Here is a 24,471-nt window from a genome sequence, read left to right as displayed (position 1 = left end):
TGAGAGGAAAACTTCACGAGACAGGACAGGGGAGGGAGACTTCCGCTCAGGACCTTCACAATAAAACTACTAAAGCCAGGACGTGAGATCAACATCTGTGGCAAATATTTACTACTGCAACCCCCCCGCCCCACACACACACACACACACACACACATACACAAATAAATAAATTCACATCAATAATAATAATAATAATAAGAAGAAGAAGAAGAAGTAAATAATCTATGGCAGCCTTGAAGAGGCAGGGCAAATATTTACTACTGCAAACACACACAGATAAAATAATAAATAAATTAACATCAATAATAGTAATAATAATAATAATAATAACAATAATGATAATAATAATAATTATTATTATTATATGATAAAACTAACTGATAATAATAATAATAATAATAATAATAATAATAATAATTATTATTATTATTATTATTATTATATGATAAAACTAACAATGATAATAATAATAATAATAATAATAATAATAATGATAATAATTCAGTAAAGATCATTTGGCAGGCTATATATTTTTTTATTTCTTAATCTTTTAATCAGCCATCAAATACCTGACAATGTTTTTCATGTTAATTGGTAACTCTAAATTGCCAGTAGGTGTGTGTGGATGGGTTTTTTTTTTTTTTTTTGAGTCTCAGTGTGTCAGGCCTCTGATTGGCTGACCTGGTTGACCTGTCTAGGTGATGGTAAGTGGATTTGAGCTTGTCTGTTATCAGGAGGATGAGGCTCTGGAAACAGAGTGGTAGGGGTCAAAGTTCAAACCAGGACTGAGCCTCAGGGTCTATTCCTGTGCAGGGACAGAACGATGTTTAGTCACTTAATGAAGAATTCTTTGATCAAAATCAGCCAATAACTCAGCTCAGACACATGAAAGTGTCTGTAGGGAGAATATATTTGACAATAAAAGAATGTGGTTAAATAAAGTTTAAAAGAATGATTATGACATAAAGTGAGAGAACAGAGAAAAACAAAGTAATGTTGTTTCCTGGTGCTTTTACTTTGAAGGCTGTAGCCCTGTCTTCCTGTGTAACTGTGGTGAATTAAATGGGAATCCTCCGTCAGAGATCAAAACATTAGAAGTTCCATTCTTTAGTCCTGAGTCACCTCTGAGCCTCCTAACTGTTACTGTTTGTGTTTGAATACAACTTTATTTATAAATGTGTGGATTACAGTGACAGACCACGCCCTCCATCCTCTCAAACACTCAGGAAAAAACTCCTAATGTGAAAACGTCTGACTTCCTGTGGAGCAGCAGAGGATGGGTGTTTTCAGGAAGTTAAGATCCAATCAAGAGAAAACCAGATCAACTTTTACCATGTGGGTCTGCCCTGTGGTTCTCTGGAAAGAGATGTTTCAGAAAAGTTGGTACACTCACTGTAGATGATATTAGATCGATGGAGAGGGAAGTCATGTTACACTGGTCTTTACCTGAGAGCCTGAAGGTTACTAAAACAGACAGGGCCTGCATGCGAAAGGCAGAGTTTGGAATGTTTTATAGGCTTTCAAGGCATTATCTTTAAAGGCAGAGGATGGAATGTTTTACAAGCTTTAAAGACATCTTCTTCAAAGGTAGAGGATGGAATGTTTTAAAGGCTTTGATAGCATTATCTTTAGAATCAGAGGATGGAATGTTTCATAGGCTTCCAAGGCATTATCTTTAGAGAAAGAGGATGGAATGTTTCATAGGCTTTGATGGCATTATCATTAGAGGCAGAGGATGGAATGTTTCAAAAGCTTTAAAGACATTGTCTTTAAAGGCAGAGGATGGAATGTTTTATAGGCTTTGATAGCATTATCTTTAGAGGCAGAGGATGGAATGTTTCAAAAGCTTTAATGACATCATCTTCAGAGGGCAGTGGAGCTAATGTTTGTGAAGCTAGGGATGCTGGGCATTATTCCTCCTGCTGTTTGAGTTCTGATGCCCTGCTAATGAAGCGTTGTTGGCTGTTTAAGTTCTGATGAAGTGTTGTTGGCTGTTTAAGTTCTGATGGAGTGTTGTTGGCTGTTTATGTTCTGATGGAGTGTTGTTGGCTGTTTAAGTTCTGATGAAGTGTTGTTGGCTGTTTAAGTTCTGATGAAGTGTTGTTGGCTGTTTATGTTCTGATGGAGTGTTGTTGGCTGTTTAAGTTCTGATGGAGTGTTGTTGGCTGTTTAAGTTCTGATGGAGTGTTGTTGGCTGTTTAAGTTCTGATGAAGTGTTGTTGGCTGTTTAAGTTCTGATGGAGTGTTGTTGGCTGTTTAAGTTCTGATGGAGTGTTGTTGGCTGTTTATGTTCTGATGGAGTGTTGTTGGCTGTTTAAGTTCTGATGAAGTGTTGTTGGCTGTTTAAGTTCTGATGGAGTGTTGTTGGCTGTTTAAGTTCTGATGAAGTGTTGTTGGCTGTTTAAGTTCTGATGAAGTGTTGTTGGCTGTTTATGTTCTGATGGAGTGTTGTTGGCTGTTTAAGTTCTGATGGAGTGTTGTTGGCTGTTTAAGTTCTGATGGAGTGTTGTTGGCTGTTTAAGTTCTGATGAAGTGTTGTTGGCTGTTTAAGTTCTGATGAAGTGTTGTTGGCTGTTTATGTTCTGATGGAGTGTTGTTGGCTGTTTAAGTTCTGATGGAGTGTTGTTGGCTGTTTGGGGATTTAGACTGGGTCTGTCCTGTAGTTCTCTGAGAAGAGATCTAAATGCTTGGTTCACCCACTGACTGATTTTAGCTGAACAGGGAAGTGTCTTTGCCTCGGGGCCTCCACATTTCTTAAACAGTCCTGGAGAGAACCGGTTGTTTTAGATGAAATCAGGTTTCTCTTTCTTTTCAAACAAACAAAATGGTCTGCAGCGGTTTATGGTGGTGATTTTAGCTCTCAGATCAGAGCAGGAACAAACAGCTGACTGTATATTAAGACTTCAGTGTTTAGGGAACACAGACCATCTAACCAGTGGTCCGGAGGAGGATTTAATTTATGCCAACATCTGTAGCCTCCTGTAAATCAGCCTTCTGTGTCTGCACATCGACCTCTGCTGCATGACTCTAAAGATCATTTCAATTAGGCTGATAGAAACTAGTGTCATCTGTACTCTGCCTCTGATTGGCTAACCAAACAGCCAAAGCCGTTTAAGTACGAGCCGCAAAGATTTTCACCAGCTGCAAAAAAAGAGAAAAAAAAAGAGAGAGAAAGAAAATTGAATGACAATAAATTATATTCTTATAATATCCTTAATAGCCCTTTAAACCTCTCTGAACACCCTCTTATGGGCTCAGATGGAGTGTGAGCTTCAGAGTCTCCACTAGAGGGTGCCAGAGTTCAAACAGAGGGGACCCAAAGAGACCAGAGTTAAAATCAGATCAATGAAGTCTAAGGGGGGTTTACAACCAGAGATGACCTTATCTAGACTAGTGGGCGGAGCTACGGAGGGGTCAGGGTTCCCCTCAAAGATCCTTATTTTAATATAAATAAAAAATCATCTGTTTTTTGGTTTAAACCTGTAAAATCACAGCTGACTTGTTCACAGAAAGAGCCGAGTCAGCAGCTCTGTTTGTTTTCCAGGAGGAGACGGCGAGTGTTTACCCAGAAAACCGCCAACATGCCGCTGGTATTCACTCAGAGACAGAGGCTTCTGTTGTGACTTTATTTCATTATTAGAATTTTAAACCTTCTCATTAACTAGAGGGTTGTCCAAACTGTGGCCCGTGGTCCAGTTTTAGTCAGGTTGTAGTAAATTTAGGGAATAAGATGAAACATGGTCCACGTTAGAGGATAAAGTTTGTGTTTGACTGTCATATTTCTCAGTTTTTATCACATTTTAAAACTTCACTAACTGTTCAGTATTTTTGTTCTGTCTTAAATGGAGGCTTACTGATGTCCTGTTTGGATCCAGACCTGCTTTTATTTTGAAAGATAGATTAGAGATTTAACAGGAACTTAACTGAAGCTTGTTCTGGATCTTAAAGGACATAAAGGAGATGCAAAAGGGAAAATGTTTGCTGCCTTCTGATTCGTCCACTGAGCGGTTTGTGAGTTTTTAAACTGAAATGAGACATAAAAAAGCACTTATTTTACATCACTGTGATGGACTGGAATGACACCTGGCATCCAGACTGGCCTGGATGCAGAAGGCAAGGATGGAATGTTTTATAAACTTTAAAAGGCGAATACATCTTCAAAAATAAGGATGAAATTATCTGAAGGTATTAAATGATAATATCAGCTTAAAGGCAAGTATGGAATGTTCCTTAGAGAAAACATTATCTTCAAAGGCAAGGATGGAATGTTTTATAAACTTTAATAGGTGAGTACATTTTCAAAGATAAGGATGAAATTATCTGAAGGTATCAAATGATAATATCAGCTTAAAGGCAAGTATGGAATGTTTCATAGACCTTAGAGAACAAAATTATCTTCAAAGGGAGGGATGGAATGTTTTATTGATATCAAGGGATGACATCATCTTCAAAGGTAAGGATGGAATGTTTTATAGTCTTTAGAAGATGAAATCATCTTCAGAGGTAAGGATGGAATGTTTTATAGTCTTCAGAGGATGACATCATCTTCAAAGGTAAGGATGGAATCATTAATGGTCTATAAGAGGATAAAATTATCTTCAAAGGCAAGGATGGAATGTTTTATCGACATCAAGGGATGACATCATCTTCACTGGCAAGAATGGAATGTTCAATCGACATCAAGAGATGACATAGACTTCAAAGGCAAGGGTTGAATGTTTCATAGACCTTAGAAAATAAAATTATCTGCAATGGCAAGGATGGAATGTTTTATCAACATCAAGGGATGACATCTTCAAAGGCAAGGATAGAATGTTTTATCGACATCAAGGGATGACATTATTGAGAAAAGCAGGGCTGGAGTGTTTTATAGACATTAAAGTATAACATCCTATTTTTAAAATGGATTAAAGACTTTTAAGTATGACATGTTTCATAGAATTTTCATGAGGAAATCATCTTTAAATGCAGAGGCTGGAATGTTTTATGGACATCAAGGAATGACATCATCTTCAAAGGTAAGGATGGAATGTTTTATAGTCTTTAGAAGATGATATAATCTTCAGAGGTAAGGATGGAATGTTTTATAGTTTTCAGAGGATGACATCATCTTCAAAGGTAAGGATGGAATGTTTTATAGTCTTAAGAGGATAAAATCATCTTCAAAGGTAAGGATGGAATGTTTTATAGTCTTAAGAGGATGACATCATTTTTAAAGGTAAGGATGGAATATTTTATAGACATTAAAGGCTGTCATCTCTCTAAAACCCTTTCATGGACTAAAGGCTTAAATCATCAGAGGCAGAGGATGCAATGTTGATGAAGCTGGGGATGTTGGGGGCTTTTGTTCTGTATAAGGAAGGATATTGAAAGTCTTCACAATTTCCTATTGAGGATTTTTTTTTCCACAGTTTTTAAACTCAGCTTTACGTTCTACCAATGCTTTTGAGTAATTTTCTGTAGTTTTTCACAGATTGGTGAACCTCTGCCCATCTTTACTCCTGATAGACTCTGCCTCTCTGAAATGCTCTTTTTATACCCAGTCGTGACTGACCTGTTGTTAATGAACCTTTTTGGTGTCTAAATGCTCCTTCAGCTGTTTTCATTAATGCCACTTACTTTTCCAGCCTTTGTTGCCCCGTCCCTACTTTTTTGAGACGTGTGGCTGCCATCAAATTTAAAGTGAGTTAATATTTTTCCTGAAATGTTAAAATGTCTCAGATTAACAGCTGATATGTTGTTTCTGTTCTACTGTGAATCAAATATGGGTTTACAGTTTAAAGTGTCCCAGCTTTTTTGGAGTTGAGTTTGTCAGTTCATCAGGTTTGATGATTTTATGAGTTTAAGGTAAAAAGCTTCATCTGTTTGATGCTAGCCCCGCCCACATCTATAGAGTTATGTAATTTATGAAGAGGTGTTTTAGTAAATCCGTTTTTATTTCTGTTCTCTGGATGGTAAAATGATCCTCCTCCTGGTCAGCCATGTTTGATCTCATGTCTTCTTCCTCTTATCTTCTTCTTAGATCTTCCTCTTCTTAGATCTTCTTCTCTCTGGTTCCTCTGCCTGGTTCTGGTTTAGAACGTGTGCTGGAGCATTTAGATGTTTGAGCGGAGATTGTGGGAGATTTAGAGTTTTTATCATTGGTGACATCGTTTCCTGTTTTTTGGAAAAGTGAGAGAGAGAGAGAGAGAGAGAGAGAGAGAGAGGCTCCTCCCCTGAGTTCAGGGCGGAGGTCTGCAGCTGCTTAGAAAACTTTGTCTCCAATTCTCCAGACTTCAGAACTTTTCCTCTCCTCCTCCTCCACCTCCTCCTCTTCTTCTTCTTCGTCTGTTTTTTTTAATTACATATTTCTTTACTTTTGGCCTCCATCATGTCTGGAGTGGCCTCTACCCTGGCGAAGAAGCGCGCGCTCGCCGCGGGCTTTGGCACCAATGCGAACGCGTCCCGGTACCTGAACCAGGACTTCAACACCCTGAGGGCCCAGTGCCGCTCAGCGGGGAAGCTCTTCTGTGACCCCACCTTCCCTGCTGCTCCGGAGGCCCTGGGCTTCAAGGACTTGGGCCGGAACTCTTACAAGGTCCGGGGGGTGACCTGGAAGAGACCCACGGTAAGAACCGAACCGAGCCGAGCTGGGCTGGGTTTATGGGTTCAAGACGGGAAGGGGGTTCGTGTAAGGGGGGGTGTGGTCAGGGGGGCGGGGCTGCTTTGGGGGGATTCCTGCAGCCTCATCTCCACTGTCAGACATCACCAGTAAGATCACATGGATGAGGGGTTCTCAACTGGTGGGTCAGGACCTGGAGGTGGGTCAGAGCTGTTTCAGAGGGTCGTGGATTTGGACCTGGGAAAAGAAGTGTCTAGAAGTCTGTGAGGTACGGAGGCCCAGAGGGGCAGAGGTGGAAAAGCCTGCCAGAATATCCTAGAGAGTCAAAGTTCAGTTTAGTTTAAAAGACTGAAGTAGAAGTTGTAGTTTATAAATCCTCCCAGGTTAAAGTAAATATTCATCGTAGTTCACTCCACTGAGCAGCTCATTTAAGGCCTGGACTATAAAATCCACGACCAAGTATCAGCAGGGCCACGCCAACAGAAAAAATAAAACAATTACCAAAAAAACTTTTTTTTTTTTTTGACATTACGAGAATAAAGTCATAATATTACAAGAATAAAGGCTTAATACTATGAGAATAAAGTCATAGTATTACGAGAATAAAGTCATAATATTACGAGAATAAAGTCGTAATATTACGAGAATAAAGTCATAATATTACGAGAATAAAGTCATAATATTACAAGAATAAAGGCTTAATACTATGAGAATAAAGTCATAATATTAAGAGAATAAAGTCATAATATTACGAGAATAAAGTCGTAATATTACGAGAATAAAGTCATAATATTACGAGAATAAAGTCATAATATTACAAGAATAAAGTCATAATATTACGAGAATAAAGTCATAATATTACGAGAATAAAGTCATAATATTACGAGAATAAAGTCATAATATTACAAGAATAAAGTCATAATATTACAAGAATAAAGGCTTAATACTATGAGAATAAAGTCATAATATTAAGAGAATAAAGTCATAATATTACGAGAATAAAGTCGTAATATTACGAGAATAAAGTCGTAATATTACGAGAATAAAGTCATAATATTACGAGAATAAAGGCTTAATACTATGAGAATAAAGTCATAATATTAAGAGAATAAAGTCATAATATTACAAGAATAAAGGCTTAATACTATGAGAATAAAGTCATAATATTAAGAGAATAAAGTCATAATATTACGAGAATAAAGTCGTAATATTACGAGAATAAAGTCATAATATTACGAGAATAAAGTCATAATATTACGAGAATAAAGTCATAATATTACGAGAATAAAGTCATAATATTACAAGAATAAAGTCATAATATTACGAGAATAAAGTCATAATATTATGAGAATAAAGTCATAATATTACAAGAATAAAGTCATAATATTACAAGAATAAAGTCATAATATTACGAGAATAAAGTCATAATATTACGAGAATAAAGTCATAATATTACGAGAATAAAGTCATAATATTACGAGAATAAAGTCATAATATTACAAGAATAAAGTCATAATATTACAAGAATAAAGTCATAATATTACGAGAATAAAGTCATAATATTACGAGAATAAAGTCATAATATTACGAGAATAAAGTCATAATATTACAAGAATAAAGTCATAATATTACGAGAATAAAGTCATAATATTACGAGAATAAAGTGGTAGTATTACGTGAATAAAGTCGTAATATTACGATAATAAAATATTAAAAGAAAGAAAGTCTGCCGGGGCGCCGCCTCCGTTAAAATGAGCAATGTTGAGCATCTTGTGAAGCTAAACTTTAGTATCTGTTTCAAAAATAAGGAAATACTTCATCTTTTGGCACATCAGCATCAGATCATTATCAGAATCAGGACAATACTCCGTCAAAGATCCGTGGCGCCACTGCAGACTGTCTTTCTTGTAATATTAAGGCCTTTTTTTCTCGTAATATTACGACTTTTTTCTCATAACATTTCAACTTTTTTCTTGTAATATTAGGACTTTTTTCTTATAACATTTTAACTTTTTTCTCATAATATTTCAACTTTTTTTCTCGCAATATTACAAATTTATTCTCGCAATGTCAAAAAAAAAAAAGTATTCTTTGTTCCTGAAAAGGACTCATATGAAGGGCCTAAAAGATGTCACATGACATGAATATGCATAATAGTTTTTATATCTTCAATCGGTCCCATTATTTTAGATTTATTATCTGCCTGACGGTCTCTGCTGGCCTCTCTAAAATCCACTGCTAGAGACTCTGATGGAGCTCTGTCCTGTTCTGTACCAGCCTGAAGAAGGGACCACGAGACCACAGAATCTTCTCCAAGCAAAAAGTGGAGCGACGTGGCGTTAAAGTTAGCATGTCGTGTTATGATGCATTCTAACGTGGAGTTCCCTGCAGACTGATACACCAGCAGGCCTCGCAAACATAAAAACACATTTCTGCATCATTCCCAGGTGAACTGACCGTCCTCTGCATCTGCTTTTTGTTTTCGTGTTTTTTAAAGTAGAACAGACATTTTGTCTGGCTTCCTGTCTAAAAACATCTACAGATGCTGAAATGTGAGCACTGACACAAACATTTTTGTATGAGAGGAGATAAAGCGAGGAGAACTGCAGCTCTGCAAAGAGAGGCAGAGAGATGAGCATACAGATGTATGCTATATTGCCAAAAGTATTCACTCACCATCCAAACAGTGTAAATCAGGTGTTCCAATCACTTCCATGTCCACAGGTGTATAAAATCATCACCTAGGCATGCAGACTGTTTCTACAATCATTAGTGAAAGAATGGCTCGCTCTCAGGAGCTCAGTGAATTCCAGCGTGGTACTGTGATAGGATGCCACCTGTGCAACAAGTCCAGTGGTGAAATTTCCTGGCTCCTAAATATTCCACAGTCAACTGTCAGTGGTATTAGAACAAAGTGGAAGCCATTGGGAACCACAGCAACTCAGCCACCAAGTGGTAGGCCACGTAAAATGACGGAGCGGGGTCAGAGGATGCTGAGGTCATAGTGCACAGAGGTGGCCAACTTTCTGCAGAGTCAATGGCTACAGACCTCCAAACTTCATGTGGCCTTCAGATTAGCTCAAGAACAGTGGTAGAGAGCTTCATGAATGGGTTTCCATGGCTGAGCAGCTGAAGCGTGGATGCAGTGGTGTAAAGCACGCCGCCACTGGACTCTGGGGCAGTGGAGACTCCTTCTCTGGAGTGACCAATCGTGCTTCTCCATCTGGAAATCTGATGGACCAGTCCGTGTTTGGCGGTTGCCAGGAGAATGGTACTTGTCTGACTGCATTGTGCCAAGTGTAAAGTTTGGTGGAGGGGGGATTATGTTGTGGGCTTGTTTTTCAGGAGCTGGGCTTGGCCCCTTAGTTCCAGTGAAAGGAACTCTGAATGCTTCAGCAGACCAAGAGATTTTGGACAATTCCATGCTCCCAACTCTGTGGGAACAGTTTGGGGATGGCCCCTTCCTGTTCCAACATGACTGTGCACCAGAGCACAAAGCAAGGTCCATAAAGACATGGATGAGAGAGTTTGGTGTGGATCAACTTGACTGGTCTGCACAGAGTCCTGACCTCAACCCCATAGAACACCTTTGGGATGAATTAGAGCGGAGACTGAGAGCCAGGCCTTCTCGTCCAACATCAGTGTGTGACCTCACAAATGTGCCCATAAACACACTCCCAAACCTTGTGGAAAGCCTTCCCAGAAGAGCTGAGGCTGTTATAGCCGCAAAGGGTGGACCAACACCATATTAAACCCTATGGATTAAGAATGGGATGTCACTTAAATTCATATGCCAGTCAAGGCAGATGAGTGAATACTTTTGGCAATATAGGGTAATAAAAGTCACCTCTTTAGTTAAGAAAACTTGTGTGGATCATCTTTAAGCATAAGTAGTCAACCTTAAGGACCACTAGAAGTGACCTTGGGCGCCCGACCCGGCCCCTGGGGTCTGCAACTGAAACAGACAGTAAAGCGTCTGTTAGAGGAAAAAGAGGCTAAAATAAGTTAAGTGGCAAAAATGGTTATTTGTTTGTTGAATGTGGCATTAATGGACAGAAATAGTGGGGAAAAGCTGTTAAAGAATGGAAAAAATTGGCTAAAGTATCAAAAATGGTCAAAAAAGGTCATGAAGATGTGATAGAGTGGTATATATGGTTTGAAAGAGGCTAGAATGGGTGAAAAGTGGCAAAATTGGTTATTTGGGTGTTGAATGTGGCATTAATAGACAGAGATAGAGGGGAAAAGCTGTTAAAGAATGGCAAAATTTGGTTAAAGTATCAAAAATGGGCAGAAAAGGTCATGAAAACATGTTAGGGAATGTTTGAAATAGTTTAATGTTGGTTAAAAGTTTCAAAAATGGATGAAAATCTGGGTACAAGGGGATTAAAAAATGGTATGAAAAGGGTAAAAGGTGCCAAAATGGGTTTAAAGAGGCCAGATTGAGTGACAAGTGGCATATTTGGTCAAATATGGGTGAATGTGGTAAAAATGGATGGAAAGAGGGGTGAAAAGCTGCTAAAAAGAGGCAGAAATGAGTTAAAAGAGGCCAGAATGAGTGAGAAGTGGCAAAAGCAATGAATGGATAAATGGTAACAATGGAGTAAAAGTAGCAAAATAAGTAATTCAACATCAAAACAGAATAACAGCCTCACACACGTTCAGCTCTAAAATAAGGGAGCACCACTGATCTAACACACACTGATACCATTAATGAATCACTACTGGGGAGGGTCTTTTCTCTGGGTTTTTCTGTGGCCAGTCCTGAGGGCCTGATTCCACCAGGTCTCTAAAAAACAGCCAGGCTGTTACCATGGAAACATAGTAGAATAAAACACCTGAGTACATGTAGGACTTCCTGTTAGTTTTGCTTTTTGGTGGAGCATCCTGAGGAGGGACATGTGGACTAACACTGATGTAGATCAGCTTTTACCAAACTTAAGGGTGCTGCAGAGACCTGAAGACCTCCTGGAGCCCTCCAGACCCTCATCAAACCTTATCCTAAGAGTCAGACATTACCTCCGTAGTAGAAAAGTGAACTGAACCAGTCTGTAATCATGATTATTCCTGCTGTATAAACAGACAGGCTGAAGTCTCCCCAGTCTACTGAGTTTGATGTTTAATGATTTTTCTAATGGACACACTGCCGTTAAGTTTGTTTTTAAGAATGCAGTAACATCTGAACATGACTCAGAGATCCTGCATTCCTCACAGATGACTCACTACCAACCAAAAGAAAGAGACACTTCCTAGTTTCAAGGAGGAAACGCTGCAGAGTCCCGTTATGTTTCTGTGAACTCACAGATGTGTCAGCAAGTGAAGGAAGACTAGGGAGTGTCTGCTGAAACAGAGAAACAGTTTTTAGAGTAGCTCCTCTCATTTATATCATATTCATTCTGTCAGAGCCGTAAACCTCAGCAGGTACAGGTGGAGCTCAGGTATGTGTTTGACATCCACCTTCAGAGGACTCTGAGGTTCCCCTCTGTACGTCTACATAGAAATATAAAGTCTAAATATCTAGACCAATAAAACTGGAATTTAAAATCTACGTTAACATGTTAGTGGGACTGAAATCTCATTTCTCAAGGTCAAACTAACTCTAGGTGTTCTGAGCATGCTCTATAGCCTCCACAGCAGGCCTTGACCCAAAGGTCAAACAGTTTAATGCTCAGCACAGCCAAAGTCTAATTGATGCCTGCCTTCACATAACACACAGCACTGGTTCTCTAATTATCCTACTGGCCCCTGATTGGCTGACTGGCTGGCCCCAAACCCTCACTGTGACACATCATTACATAACCGTGGACAATGACACATTTGATCATATTAATGTTATGTAACTAGCATGGCATAAAGTGATGTAGCAGACCATGATGTAGCATAATGTGGCATAGCATAACTTGGCATAGCATAACATGATGTAGCATAACTTGGCATAGCATAACATGATGTAGCATACCGTGATGTAGCAAAATGTGGCATAGCATAACATGATAAAGCATACCATGATGTAGCATAATGTGACATAGCATAACATGATGTAGCATACCATGATGTGGCATGTCATAAAATGATGTAGCATAATGTGGCATAGCATAAAATGATGAAACATACCATGATGTAGCATAACTTGGCATAGCACTACATGATGTAGCATAACTTGGCATAGCATAACATGATGTAGCATAATGTGGCATAGCATAACGGCATAGCTTATCATGATGTAGCATACCATGATGTAGCATAACATGACATAGCATTACTTGGCATAGCATAACATGACATAGCATAACATATTGTAGCATTACATGGCATACTATAACATAAAGTAGCATACCATGATGTAGCATAGCACGATGTAGCATAACAAGACATAGCATGACAATGTAGCATAAAATGATGTAGCATATCATGACATAGCATAACATGATTTAGATTTATGTGGCATAACGTAACATGAAAACATGACGTAGCGTAACATACGTTTATGTAATCTGGCATAAAAAGACAAAACCTGACCTGACGTAGCTTAACCTGATTAAACAAGCTGAAGTAAGACGTAAGGAGACACAAGGAGACACGAAACATTGTTTATCATTAACATAACGTGACTTAACAAGAAGTGAAGTAACAAGATGTTGTCCCAAAATCTAAGAATGATTTTGATTGATAATAAATAATAATCTTATTGTTGATCAGTATAAATGTGATTATCATGCAGCTCTCAGCGGGGGTTCACCCTGGACTGGTCCCAGCCAATCACAGGTCTGATATGTAGAAACATTCACTCTCACATGTATGGGCAATTTGGAGTCCCTAATGAACCTAACGAGCATGTCTGTGGACCGTGGGAAGAAGAACCTGGAGAGAACCTAGGCCCACACGGGGAGAACATGTAAACTCCACACAGAAAGGAGCAGCCTGATTCAAACCAGTAAATAAAGAAATGTGCATGTCTCCAGTCATGAGTGTGAACACCATCGCCCCCTCCTGGTCACCTGTGGTGAATGTTCCTGAGTATTTCCTGCTGATCTGCTCACTGAGACGTCACATGGAAATTTACCCGGAGTGTGGGAGGAAAAGTTGGGATGAAGTCTGTCAGTGTTCTCTCCTGAAGCCCAGCTGTAGCCATGAAGGAGTTTTTCAGGAGTTTGTTTACTAGAACGAGGTTAAACAGTCCAACTCTGGTCCTGAAGGGGGGCATGAATCCTGAATCCTCTCAACATCTGTCTCTCTCTCTCTCTCAGGAGCTGGTGTCAAACCCAGAGTTCATCGTGGGTGGAGCTACAAGGACGGACATCTGTCAGGGAGCTCTGGGTGAGACTCTAAATGTGATGTGATGTAAATCCACATATGAATGCATGCCCCGACACTAATCAACACAAATCACCTTCTACTACTGACCTCTGTGTGTTTATCATGTCATAAACGTTCTGTGTTGAGCTGAAGCGTTGGAGCGGCAGCAGAGAGTACGGCAGTGTAAACTTCAACACTTTTAGAGTTTCAGATTTAAGAGTTTACAGTTTCCTCCTTTCTCCTTCAGGTTTTTATGAGAACAGATGTTAAACATTCCCTCCTTTACTGAGCTGATGAAACAGCCCTATAAGCCACCATGTTTTTGTCTTCTACTGCTCTTAAAGGGACGGTGTCTGCAGCTCTAACTTATGTGGAGGGTACTCTGCAGGCCGCTGCCATTCTGGCTTTGTTTAGTCTGCCGTCTCTGTCACACATGCTCTGTCCTCCTCAACATTTACACCTCAGGCTGTTTCACATGTTTTTACACAAACCGTCCAGTCTGTCCCCGTTTATGGAGACTGCTTCCTGTCTGTAAAAGTCTGTGTCAGGTCAGAACTAGGGCTGGGAGATATGGACCAAAAATCATAGCTGGATGTTTATTAACTAAACGGTAATAAACAATAATTATCTGAATATTTGTCATTTATCACTGTTTAGCTGTGTAAAACCATGGGTGTCTTTGTAAACTGACTGGGCTGCTGCTGTCTTGAAAAAAGATTTTTAATCCTGAAGACTTTTCTCTTGGTAAAAAAAACAAAAATAAATAAAAGAAAAAATTCTAATACCTTAATAATCTTAACGTAACATGCCTCACCCTATGACTATCTTGTCATGAGTGTTATAACGCTTCATATATCCTATCCTATTGGTACGTACCTCAGTTTTGAAGTCACAGTTCAGCACGTTTTCGGTGCGGTGATTAAAGCGAATGAACAACAGATTGAAGAAATAAAAATTATTAAATTGTATTAAAATGAATAGACTAAATTAATTACATTTAAATTTTTGATAATGCTGCAACCTCCTTCCAAAAGCTTTTCAATGCAGTGTTAATTTCGTCAACTAAAACTATGACTAACTAGAAAAGCACCTGGAGAGCACCAACCTCTGCCATTAGCCCTAACTCGCAATAGCGAAGAATCCTTTAAAAATTTCCTGGATCCGTCCCCATGTGCCCCCCACCACGGCATTCGCCGATTACTCCCTCTCCATTGGGGTGGACACGCAGTGAGGCAAAGCATTGGCTTCGCTACGAGTGCCAACAGTCTCACCCATGGTCTCACCGGACGACTGGAAGTCATGGCAGAGGGTGAATATTCCTCTATTCCTCCCAGCATTGTGAGTATTCTTGCTACGATTCACTTCTTTCTCTCTGTTACGCTCCGACTCGTCTCCTCGACCGGCCATGCGTCTTTTAAACTCTATAAACTCCAAAACTTTGAATAGAGACACACCCAAAAATGCTGCTGGGATTGAACTTACTCATGTGCGCCATCTCCTGGTGTAAAGTGGTAACAGCGCAGACCTCTGCCATTAGCCCTATCTCCCAATAGTACAGAATCCTTTAAAAAATTTCTGGATCCGCACGGTGATCTGGATCAGCCCCAAAAGCTAACCAGTTCTTCCTTATGCTATTTCTGACATTTCCTGAAAATTTCATCAAAATCTGTCCATGACTTTTTGAGTTATGTTGCTAACAAACTAACAAACCCACCCGATCACATAACCTCCTTGGCGGAGGTAAAAATATTCATCTACAGCCTTTTGTTTCCATGACAAAACTAGACTAAGACTAACAAAAATAGATCTGACTAAAACTAGACTAAAATGTAATGTAGTTTTCATCAGACATTCAAAATCTGTGATATTTCTCCACTGTCGGTAAATCTGTCAAAAACAACACATCTGTGGCGCCAGTAGTCGAGTGGTTAAGGCGCACGCCATATACGCAGGCGACCCGGGTTCAAATCCAGCCCGTGGCACTATTTCCTGCATGTCTCTCCCCGCTCTCCTCCCTGTTTTCAACTCTGTCCACTGTCCTATCTAATAAAGGCCAAAAATAAATCTTTAAAAAAAAAAAAAAAAAAAAACACATCTGTATCTATTCGGCCTCTCAGCTGTAGAAAGCAGGGACCCCAGGTTTAGCAGAGTGCTGAGAACAGACTACCATGATTTGGTACCAGATTTACGCAAGAAGATAAATACTTGGACTAAAAGTAAAGACTAAAATGTGAGGACTTTTAAGGACTTTTATGGACCAAAACTAAAAGAATAGAAATGACTAAAATGCGACTAAAACGAAATGCATTTCATTTAAAGACTAAAACTAAAATTAAAAATAGCTGCCAAAAAGAACACTGCTCCAATGAATAAAAGTATTATTAAATAGATACATTTTTGAATTACGAGATTATTTTAATTGATATATTGACATATTTATATCCATTTTTTAAACACTGAAATTTCCCAGCCTATTTGAACACATCATCGTAAGTTAGCTTAAGTATGTTAACTGTCGTATCAAATTGTTTTATTTCATTGTATCATATTTTATGTATCACACTGTAACAGATCATATCCTATTATACTGTATCATATTGAGTTGTGTTGTTTTGTAAAGTATTGTATTATATGGCATTATAACGTATCGCAGTGTATTGCATTATCTTCTCACATCATCTCATACCGTATCTTGTCCCAGCCTATCCTATTGTATCGTTTATATACTATTCTACCTATCCATCCCTGTCATTTTGTATCCTGTCTCCCAGTATCGTATCGTAAAATAATGTTGCCTATTTTTTTCTAGTTCTTTCATTTGAAAACTCTCAGAAACTTGATTGATTACCCAGCCCTAATAATTCTCTGTAGCTGTTTTTAAGGAGGAGGAAGCATCCATTCAAAGTGTCTGTAACTTATTAACAAGCCTGAAACATGTTCAGGAGGGCGTAACCTCTGGATTTAAACGAATCTGATTGGATAAAACAGGCTCTGACTTAAAGATGACTGACAGCTGAGAATATTTAAATCATGTTTGGACCTCTGCCACACATAGATCTATGTTTACAGCATAAACTCAGAGCTTAATGTGAACCAGCTGCTGTGATTAGAGGGCACTGCCAAGCCGAGCTCTGATTGGCTGAGTAGGAGACTGACAGGAAGAGGCCTGCCAGCTATTGTTAGGGCGAGAGACACAAACATTAGAGAGAGAGGGAGGGGGATGAAGATATGAGCTGCCAGCCAATGAGGACACACCCTACACAGAGCGCTGTGGTGATGACTCATCAGTGTGCCGTGACTCTTTAAACCACAGCCGCTCTAACTCTGATGTTGTGCAACACAAACTCTTACAGTAAAGACTAGAACATTTCAGCTCCAAGCTTAACTACAAACTTTTAACTCTGTCAAACTTTTCTCTGTTTCCTCCTCGTCTCTGTCAGCTGAAATAAGTCCAGGAATTCAGCTCAGAGTGAGACCTCTTCCTCATTAGAGCTGCTGTGAATGTTTGTGGTCAGGAAGTCTTCAGGGGTTTTTTTCCCTCTACATGTTAATGCTCAGATTCTTCAGCAGGAACAAACACCACATCATTTTACATCCCCTTTTATGTCGGAGCCCAGCCCGCTGTGGTCTAAAAGCCTGCACTATGCATTAGTCAAAGTGGATCAATCACCCTGCATGAACCATAAACAGCATTTCTCTGACCCCGTTTACACCCCACATTAAAATCTGTTTGGGCATTCAGACTCCAACTGGTAATCCTTAAAGCCTTACAGCTTGGTGTGGACACACCTCAGTGTGACAGTGAACCCAGTCCCACCCACTTTTCCAGTGGTTGGCCTATACTATTTAGATCAAATCCTCTGCATTTGATCCGTTGATGTCCTCCTTTAAAACCTTCAATAGGTTTTTGAAAGATAGAGTAAATCGCATCCCATCCTTGCCTTTGATGATGCAATTTTTTCAATATAGTCACTAGAAAGATGATGTCATTTTTGACTGTCTGTAAAACATTGCATCCTTGCCTTTGATGATGAAATTCTTTCAAGCCAGTTATAGTCTGTAGAGCGATGATGTCATCCTTTAAGGTCTGTAAAACATCCCATCCTTGCCTTTGACAATGCAACCCTTTTAAGGTTATTAGAGTCGCTAAGATGATGTCATCTTTTATAGTTTGTAAAACATCCCATCCTTTCTTTTAACAATGCAAACCTTTTAAGGTTATTATAGTTGCTAAGATGATGTCATCTTTTATAGTTTGTGAAATATCCCATCCTTGCTTTTAACAATGCAAACCTTTTAAGGTTATTATAGTTGCTAAGATGATGTCATCTTTTATAGTTTATGAAATATCCCATCCTTGCTTTTGACAATGCAACCCTTTTAAGGTTGTTAAAGTTGCTAAGATGATGTCCTCCTTTAATGTTTGTGAAACATTCCATCCTTGCCTTTGATGATGAACTTCCCTAAAGGCTTTTATAGTGTTTAAAAAATGATGTCATCCTCTAGAGTTTGTGAAAGATTCCACCCTTGATTCTGATGATGTCATCAGTTAAGGCCTACAATCATCTTTTGAAGATGGTGTCTTCTTCCAAAGTTTGTAAGACGCTCCATCCTTGCCTTAGAAAGAGCAATGCTTTCAAGGTTATTATAATCACTAAGTTGATGTCATCCTTCACTGCTTGGAAAACGTTTCATCCTTGCCTTTGTTGATGTAATCTTTTAAAGTCAGTTATAGTCTTTAGAGAGATGATGTCATCCTTTTAAGTTTGTTAAACATTCCACCCTTGATTTCGATGATGTCATCCTTTAAAGCCTATAATAGTCTTTACAACATGATGTCATCCTTTGAGTCTATAAAACCTTTCATGATGATGTCATCAAAGCTCATAAAACATTCCATCCTTGCCTGTTGATTACAAGCCAGTCTAGGCCCCCAGTTGTCATTCCAGTCAAACCAGTACCCCATGGGTTTCTTGTCTAAATAGTATATCAGTGTGTCCTTAAAAGCCTGTTTATGGCAACCAGAGAAATAAATCTATTAACTCTTCCATTCATTCTTATCTTTAGAAGCTTCTTGATACATCAGGGAGATCATGTTTACATCAAGTGTACATGGTGGTATGGTGTTTGTAATGAGCTCTGCAGCCTGTAGGGGGCAGCTCTGTCTGTTATGATGAAACTCATTGACTCTTTTTTCTTTCCAGGTGACTGCTGGCTGTTGGCGGCCATCGCCTCTCTGACCCTGAATGAGTATGTGATGGCCCGAGTTGTGCCCTCCGACCAGGGCTTTGGAGACGACTACGCTGGAATCTTCCACTTCCAGGTAACACAATCCTTGTGTCTCAGTCCAACACCTGTACAGTCAGGAGTAGCTCTGATATCCAATCATCACCTTGTTTTAACGTAACTTAGGGTGGGGTTTATTCTCCACTGATTAATAAGCTTTGATGACATCATCTTTAAAGGCAAGGATGGAATTTTTTAATTAGCTTTAATGAATTGATCTTTAAAGGAAAGGTCATAATGTTTGATAAGCTTTGATGACATCATCTTTAAAAACCCTGTAAAGTAAAAATAAATCTGTATTTAGGTTTGTCGTATGATAGATCACTGTGTTATGAACCCCCAGGTCAAATTTCAGTCATATAAAGCATCTCCAAGTTTATAAAATTAAGCTTCAAATCATGAAAAATGAGGGGGTAAAATCTGCTCCAGGATGGTGTGGGCGTGTCTGTTGAATGAGCTGAAACCACGCCCTCTCAGGACACGGGTAGTCTGCAGCATTAACCCCCTCACTCATGGTGTCATACTTGGAAAAATATTTTCCTCTAAAAACAAAAAACATGAACCAATAAACAAAACATGCATAACTATAATTTTGCAATGGAACATGAACATTATAGAATGGTACAAGAGTACAAGACTTAATTCCTTTGCACAAAATGAACCAGAAGTCCCTGCTCCATATTGGCCCCGCCCAGATGTAACCAAGCCAGGAAAGAGATGAAATGGCCTAATTCCAGAATTCAGTCTCATGTGGATCTCAGAGTTTTCACATGTTTACAGCAACCACATTCCAACAGTTCTAGTGTGTTAAGACAAAAACTTTGGATTTCACTTTACAGGGTCTTTAAAGGCAAGAATAGAATTTTTTAATTCGCTTTAATGAATTAAACTTTAAAGGAAAGGTCATAATGTTTGATAAGCTTTGATGACATCATCTTTAAAGGCAAGGATGGAATTCTTCATTAGCTTTAATGAATTAATATTTAAAGGAAAGGATGGAATGTTTAATAAGTTTGGATGATAGCATGTTTAAAGGCAAGAAAGGAATTTTTAATCAGCTTTGATGACATCATCTTGAAAGGCACAGACGGAATATTTTAAAGTTTTTAAATGAAGACATCAAAGGCAGAGGATGGAATGTTGGTGAAGCAAGGGATGTCGAGGCTTTTTAACCTTGCTTTTTTGCCACATAGTTGGCAAGTTTTAGAAAAGTATGTTGAACCGGCGAGGAGCCCTTGCTCCTCTAGTTAGAGGCGTGGCTAATGTTTTGTAGCTGTTTGGCAGGAGCGTAACGACAGTCCTCAGCAGTGTTAAAACCACCCCGAGACTGGCTGAACCAGTGATATTAGAAAGAAGAGAAATGATGTTATAAGCTCAGAATGTTGTTTTTCCTCATCTACACATAAACACATAAACAGAGTTTTAGTAACGGGGGCGTCTGCTTTGACCTTAAATCATGTCAGAGTGTGAATTTAAGGACAAACTGCGGATTAAAACCTTCTGTTTTCAATGGAACATGCTGATTAGACTTAAGGTGAATTTTACGCCCTATGGTTAACCAAACAACGACAGCTTAAGTTACAGACTAGTTAGAATACTGGCTTTAGTTGAGATGTCACATCATGACTTCAGACAGAATCACAGCTGTTCCTACGGCCCTAGGTGCCTGTGTTTGACCGGATTTTTTATTGCTATCACATCAATTCTGTGCTTTATCTCCATTATAACCCTAATATCTGCAGACATTTTAGGACTCACTGTAATCCCAAACAGACTCCACCCAGGCGTGCAGGAAGCTCCCACACTTAGACTTCTCTGGTTGCATTGTTTCAGACACTCAGAATATTTTAGCTGCATGTTTCTGCAGGTTTCATCTTGTCCTGCTCCCATCTCTGATCTCGAGCAGAGACTGAACCATGTTAAAGCTGACCTCAAGCAGAGGATCGTTTGCTCATAGCTTTATAGCTGCACAGTTCACTGATTTTACTCTGCAGGAACTTATTCAGGGAAACTGGATTTAACTCTCTTATGGACTGTTAAAGACGAAAATGTCCACATTGCAAAACTGCTTTACATGGGTGTGAATTAATATTTTTCTCCACTGTAAGAGACTCGAAACTTTTCAACAGCTTCAGACCCATTTATGAAACAATTATTTAATCATTTATGTTGATTTAAACATTTTGATACCAGCTGACATGCCAATACTTTATGGTAAATGAGATTTTTCTTATCGATAGTCACAGAGCTGGACATGTCATTGGTAAACATATAAATAGATTTTAATGGACTTTGTTTTCTTTATGTTTTCAAGGGTTCCTGCTCCTTAGAACACAGATAAAGTAACAATCTTTTCTTCACAGATCCAACTACTCCAAAAAGATGGAATGGGAAAACCACAGATTCTGTACTCTGCCTTTGATATGTCATCCATTAAACTGGGAAAACATTCCATCCTTGGTTAAAAAGATGATGTCATCCATTAAACTTAGAAAAATTCCATCCTTGGTATAAAGGTGATGTCATCCTTCATAATACAAAAACATTCCATCCTTGGTTTTAAAGATGATGTCATCCTTTAAACTTAGAAAACATCCCATTCTTAATTTTAAAGATGATGTCATATTTCACACTTTAAAAACATCCCTTGCCTTTAAAGATGATGTCATCCTTTAAACTTAGAAAACATTCCATCCTTGGTTTTTAAAATGATGTCATCCTTTACACTTTAAAACATTCCAACCTTTGCTTTTAAGATGTCATCCTTTAAACTTTTAAGCAATCCATCCTTGACTTTAAAGATGATATCATCCTTTAGACTGAAATACATTCCATCCTTGGTATTCAAGATGTCATCCATTAAACTGAGAAAACATTCCATCCTTGGTTTTAAAAATGATGTTATCCTTTATATTGTAAAACATTTCAACCTTTCCTTTAAAGATGATATCATCCTTTAAACTTTAAAGCATTCCATCCTTGCCTTTAAAGATTATGTAATCCTTTTAACTGAGAAAACATTCCATCCTTGGGTTTAAAGATGACGTCATCCTTTAAACTTAATAACATTCCATCCTTGGTTTTAAAGATGTTGTCATCCTTTAAACTTAGAAAACAATCCATCCTTGGTTTTAAAGATGTTGTCATCCTTTGAACTTAGAAAACAATCCATCCTTGGTTTTAAAGATGATGTCACCCTTACAACTTATAAAACTTATTAAACATTCCATCCTCACCTTTGAAGATCATGTCATCCTTTTAACATGTAAAACATTCCATGCTTGAGTTAAAAGATAATTCCATCCTTGAAACATATAAGAGATTACATCCTTGCCTTTTAAGATTATTACATCCTTTGAACCATATCCCACTCTGTCCTTGCCTTTAAAGGTAATGTCATCTTTTAAAGTTGCTGTTCTTTTCTTAATCACAGCGCCACCATCTGGCCAATTTTCTTTAAAATTTAAAGTACCAGATTTACTTTTATTCTGCCAAATTTAGTGTTAGCATCTCAGAGGATTTTGATTTTTTTGGCAGGAAAAAAACATCATAACAGAACCAAACCAAAGTGTCTACCACTTGAAAGCTCAGATATTGTGTCCTGTCTCTCTCTCCATCTGTAGTTCTGGCAGTTTGGAGAGTGGGTGGATGTGGTGATTGACGACCGTCTGCCCGTTAAAGATGGAGAGCTGATGTTTGTCCACTCAGCAGAGGGGAGAGAGTTCTGGAGCGCTCTGCTGGAGAAAGCCTACGCTAAGTAAGAGAGAGACAACCTTCTGTGTATGAACAGGGGAGGGAGGTAGTAGTTATCCTCTGGGCATGTCAGAAATAGTGCTTGGTCAGGATTTATTGATCCTACAGCCTCATATTGATGACTCTCTAATATTCTGATTTCTTTTAGAGTGAATGGCTGCTATGAAGCTCTGTCTGGAGGCTCCACCACTGAGGGCTTTGAGGATTTCACCGGGGGAATTGCTGAGAACTATGACCTCCAAAGACCTCCATCTAACCTGTTCTACATCATCAAGAAGGCTCTGGAGGCCGGCGCTCTGTTGGGCTGCTCCATCGACGTGAGTCTGCCGAGAAAACTCTGGAAAACAAAGCTAACGTTTCTTTATCCTGTTCAGAGTTAATCATAATCGCAGCCATTCATGATGATGATGATGAAGATGGTTTTAACCTGTTTCCTCTGCAGATCACCAGCGCTGCAGACTCAGAGGCCGTCACGCGTCAGAAGCTGGTTAAAGGCCACGCCTACTCACTGACAGGCGCCGTAGAGGTGACATCACTTCCTGTGAAGGACATATGGGTTAACTATGTTAAACAAGTAGAGGATTAAATGTCATCTTGGTGTTTTTAGGTGAACTATCGTGGCCGGAAGGAGAAGCTGGTGAGGATGAGGAACCCATGGGGACAGGTGGAGTGGACCGGGGCATGGAGTGACGGGTAACCATAGCAACCACAACATAAGTACCATAGAACACACTCAGGATTACAATTGCAGATAAATCTGACAGTTAACCTGAGCCAATCAGAGCAGATCTAACAGTCAGAGAGCTGCCAGGTGATGGGGTTAGACCATGCAATGTGATGTGAACATGATATGTTTTTACACCCACAGATCTTCAGAGTGGAACCAAGTGCAGGGAGACTGTCCACACGCTAACGCAGAGGACGGAGAGTTCTGGTAGGTTCAGCATAGAACATAAGTCATAAAAATATCAGACCAGCCCTGGGGCTGATGCTGAGAGATGTATGTGAAGAGTGAGCGCTCTCCCTTCTCCTATCTCTGCAGGATGTCCTACAATGACTTCCTGCGTCACTACTCTCGTATCGAGGTGTGCACGCTGACCCCCGACGCCATCGGAGACGACTCCGTCAAACACTGGAGCGTCAGCAAGTTTGATGGCACCTGGAGGAGAGGATCCACGGCAGGGGGCTGCAGGAACCATCCCTGTAAGTACAGGAACCATTCATGTTAGTACAGGAATGATACATTTAAGTACAGGAACCACCCATGTTGGTACAGGAACCATCCCTGTAAGTACAGGAACCATCCATTTAAGTACAGGAACCATTCATGTTAGTACAGGAACCATCCATTTGAGTACAGGAACCATCCATGTTCGTACAGGAACCATCCATATTGGTACAGGAACCATCCCTGTTAGTACAGGAAGCATCCATCTAAGTACAGGAGCCATCTCTGTTAGTACAGGAACCTTCCTTGTAGGTACAGGAACCATCCCAGTAAGTACAGGAACGTTTACTGTACTAACAATGCATGT

At 39.3% G+C, this 24,471-nt stretch overlaps 1 protein-coding gene across 1 annotated transcript in view; it reads left to right on the top strand.

Moving 5' to 3' along the window:
• The first annotated feature begins 6,218 nt into the window (after positions 1 to 6,218).
• Positions 6,219 to 24,471, top strand: part of LOC121508172 (calpain-2 catalytic subunit-like) — a 35,008-nt gene continuing 16,755 nt past the window's right edge. The window contains exons 1-9 of the mRNA XM_041784779.1: positions 6,219 to 6,610; positions 13,849 to 13,918; positions 19,102 to 19,220; positions 22,807 to 22,940; positions 23,085 to 23,253; positions 23,379 to 23,462; positions 23,544 to 23,629; positions 23,805 to 23,870; positions 23,979 to 24,139. Coding sequence (XP_041640713.1) covers positions 6,374 to 6,610; positions 13,849 to 13,918; positions 19,102 to 19,220; positions 22,807 to 22,940; positions 23,085 to 23,253; positions 23,379 to 23,462; positions 23,544 to 23,629; positions 23,805 to 23,870; positions 23,979 to 24,139 — 1,126 coding nt within the window. The 5' untranslated portion in view covers positions 6,219 to 6,373. The remainder of the gene's footprint in view (positions 6,611 to 13,848; positions 13,919 to 19,101; positions 19,221 to 22,806; positions 22,941 to 23,084; positions 23,254 to 23,378; positions 23,463 to 23,543; positions 23,630 to 23,804; positions 23,871 to 23,978; positions 24,140 to 24,471) is intronic.

This window comes from Cheilinus undulatus, linkage group 4, assembly GCF_018320785.1.
Source record: "Cheilinus undulatus linkage group 4, ASM1832078v1, whole genome shotgun sequence".
Lineage (NCBI taxonomy): Eukaryota > Metazoa > Chordata > Actinopteri > Labriformes > Labridae > Cheilinus > Cheilinus undulatus.
This window is presented reverse-complemented; position numbering and strand designations above follow the sequence as displayed.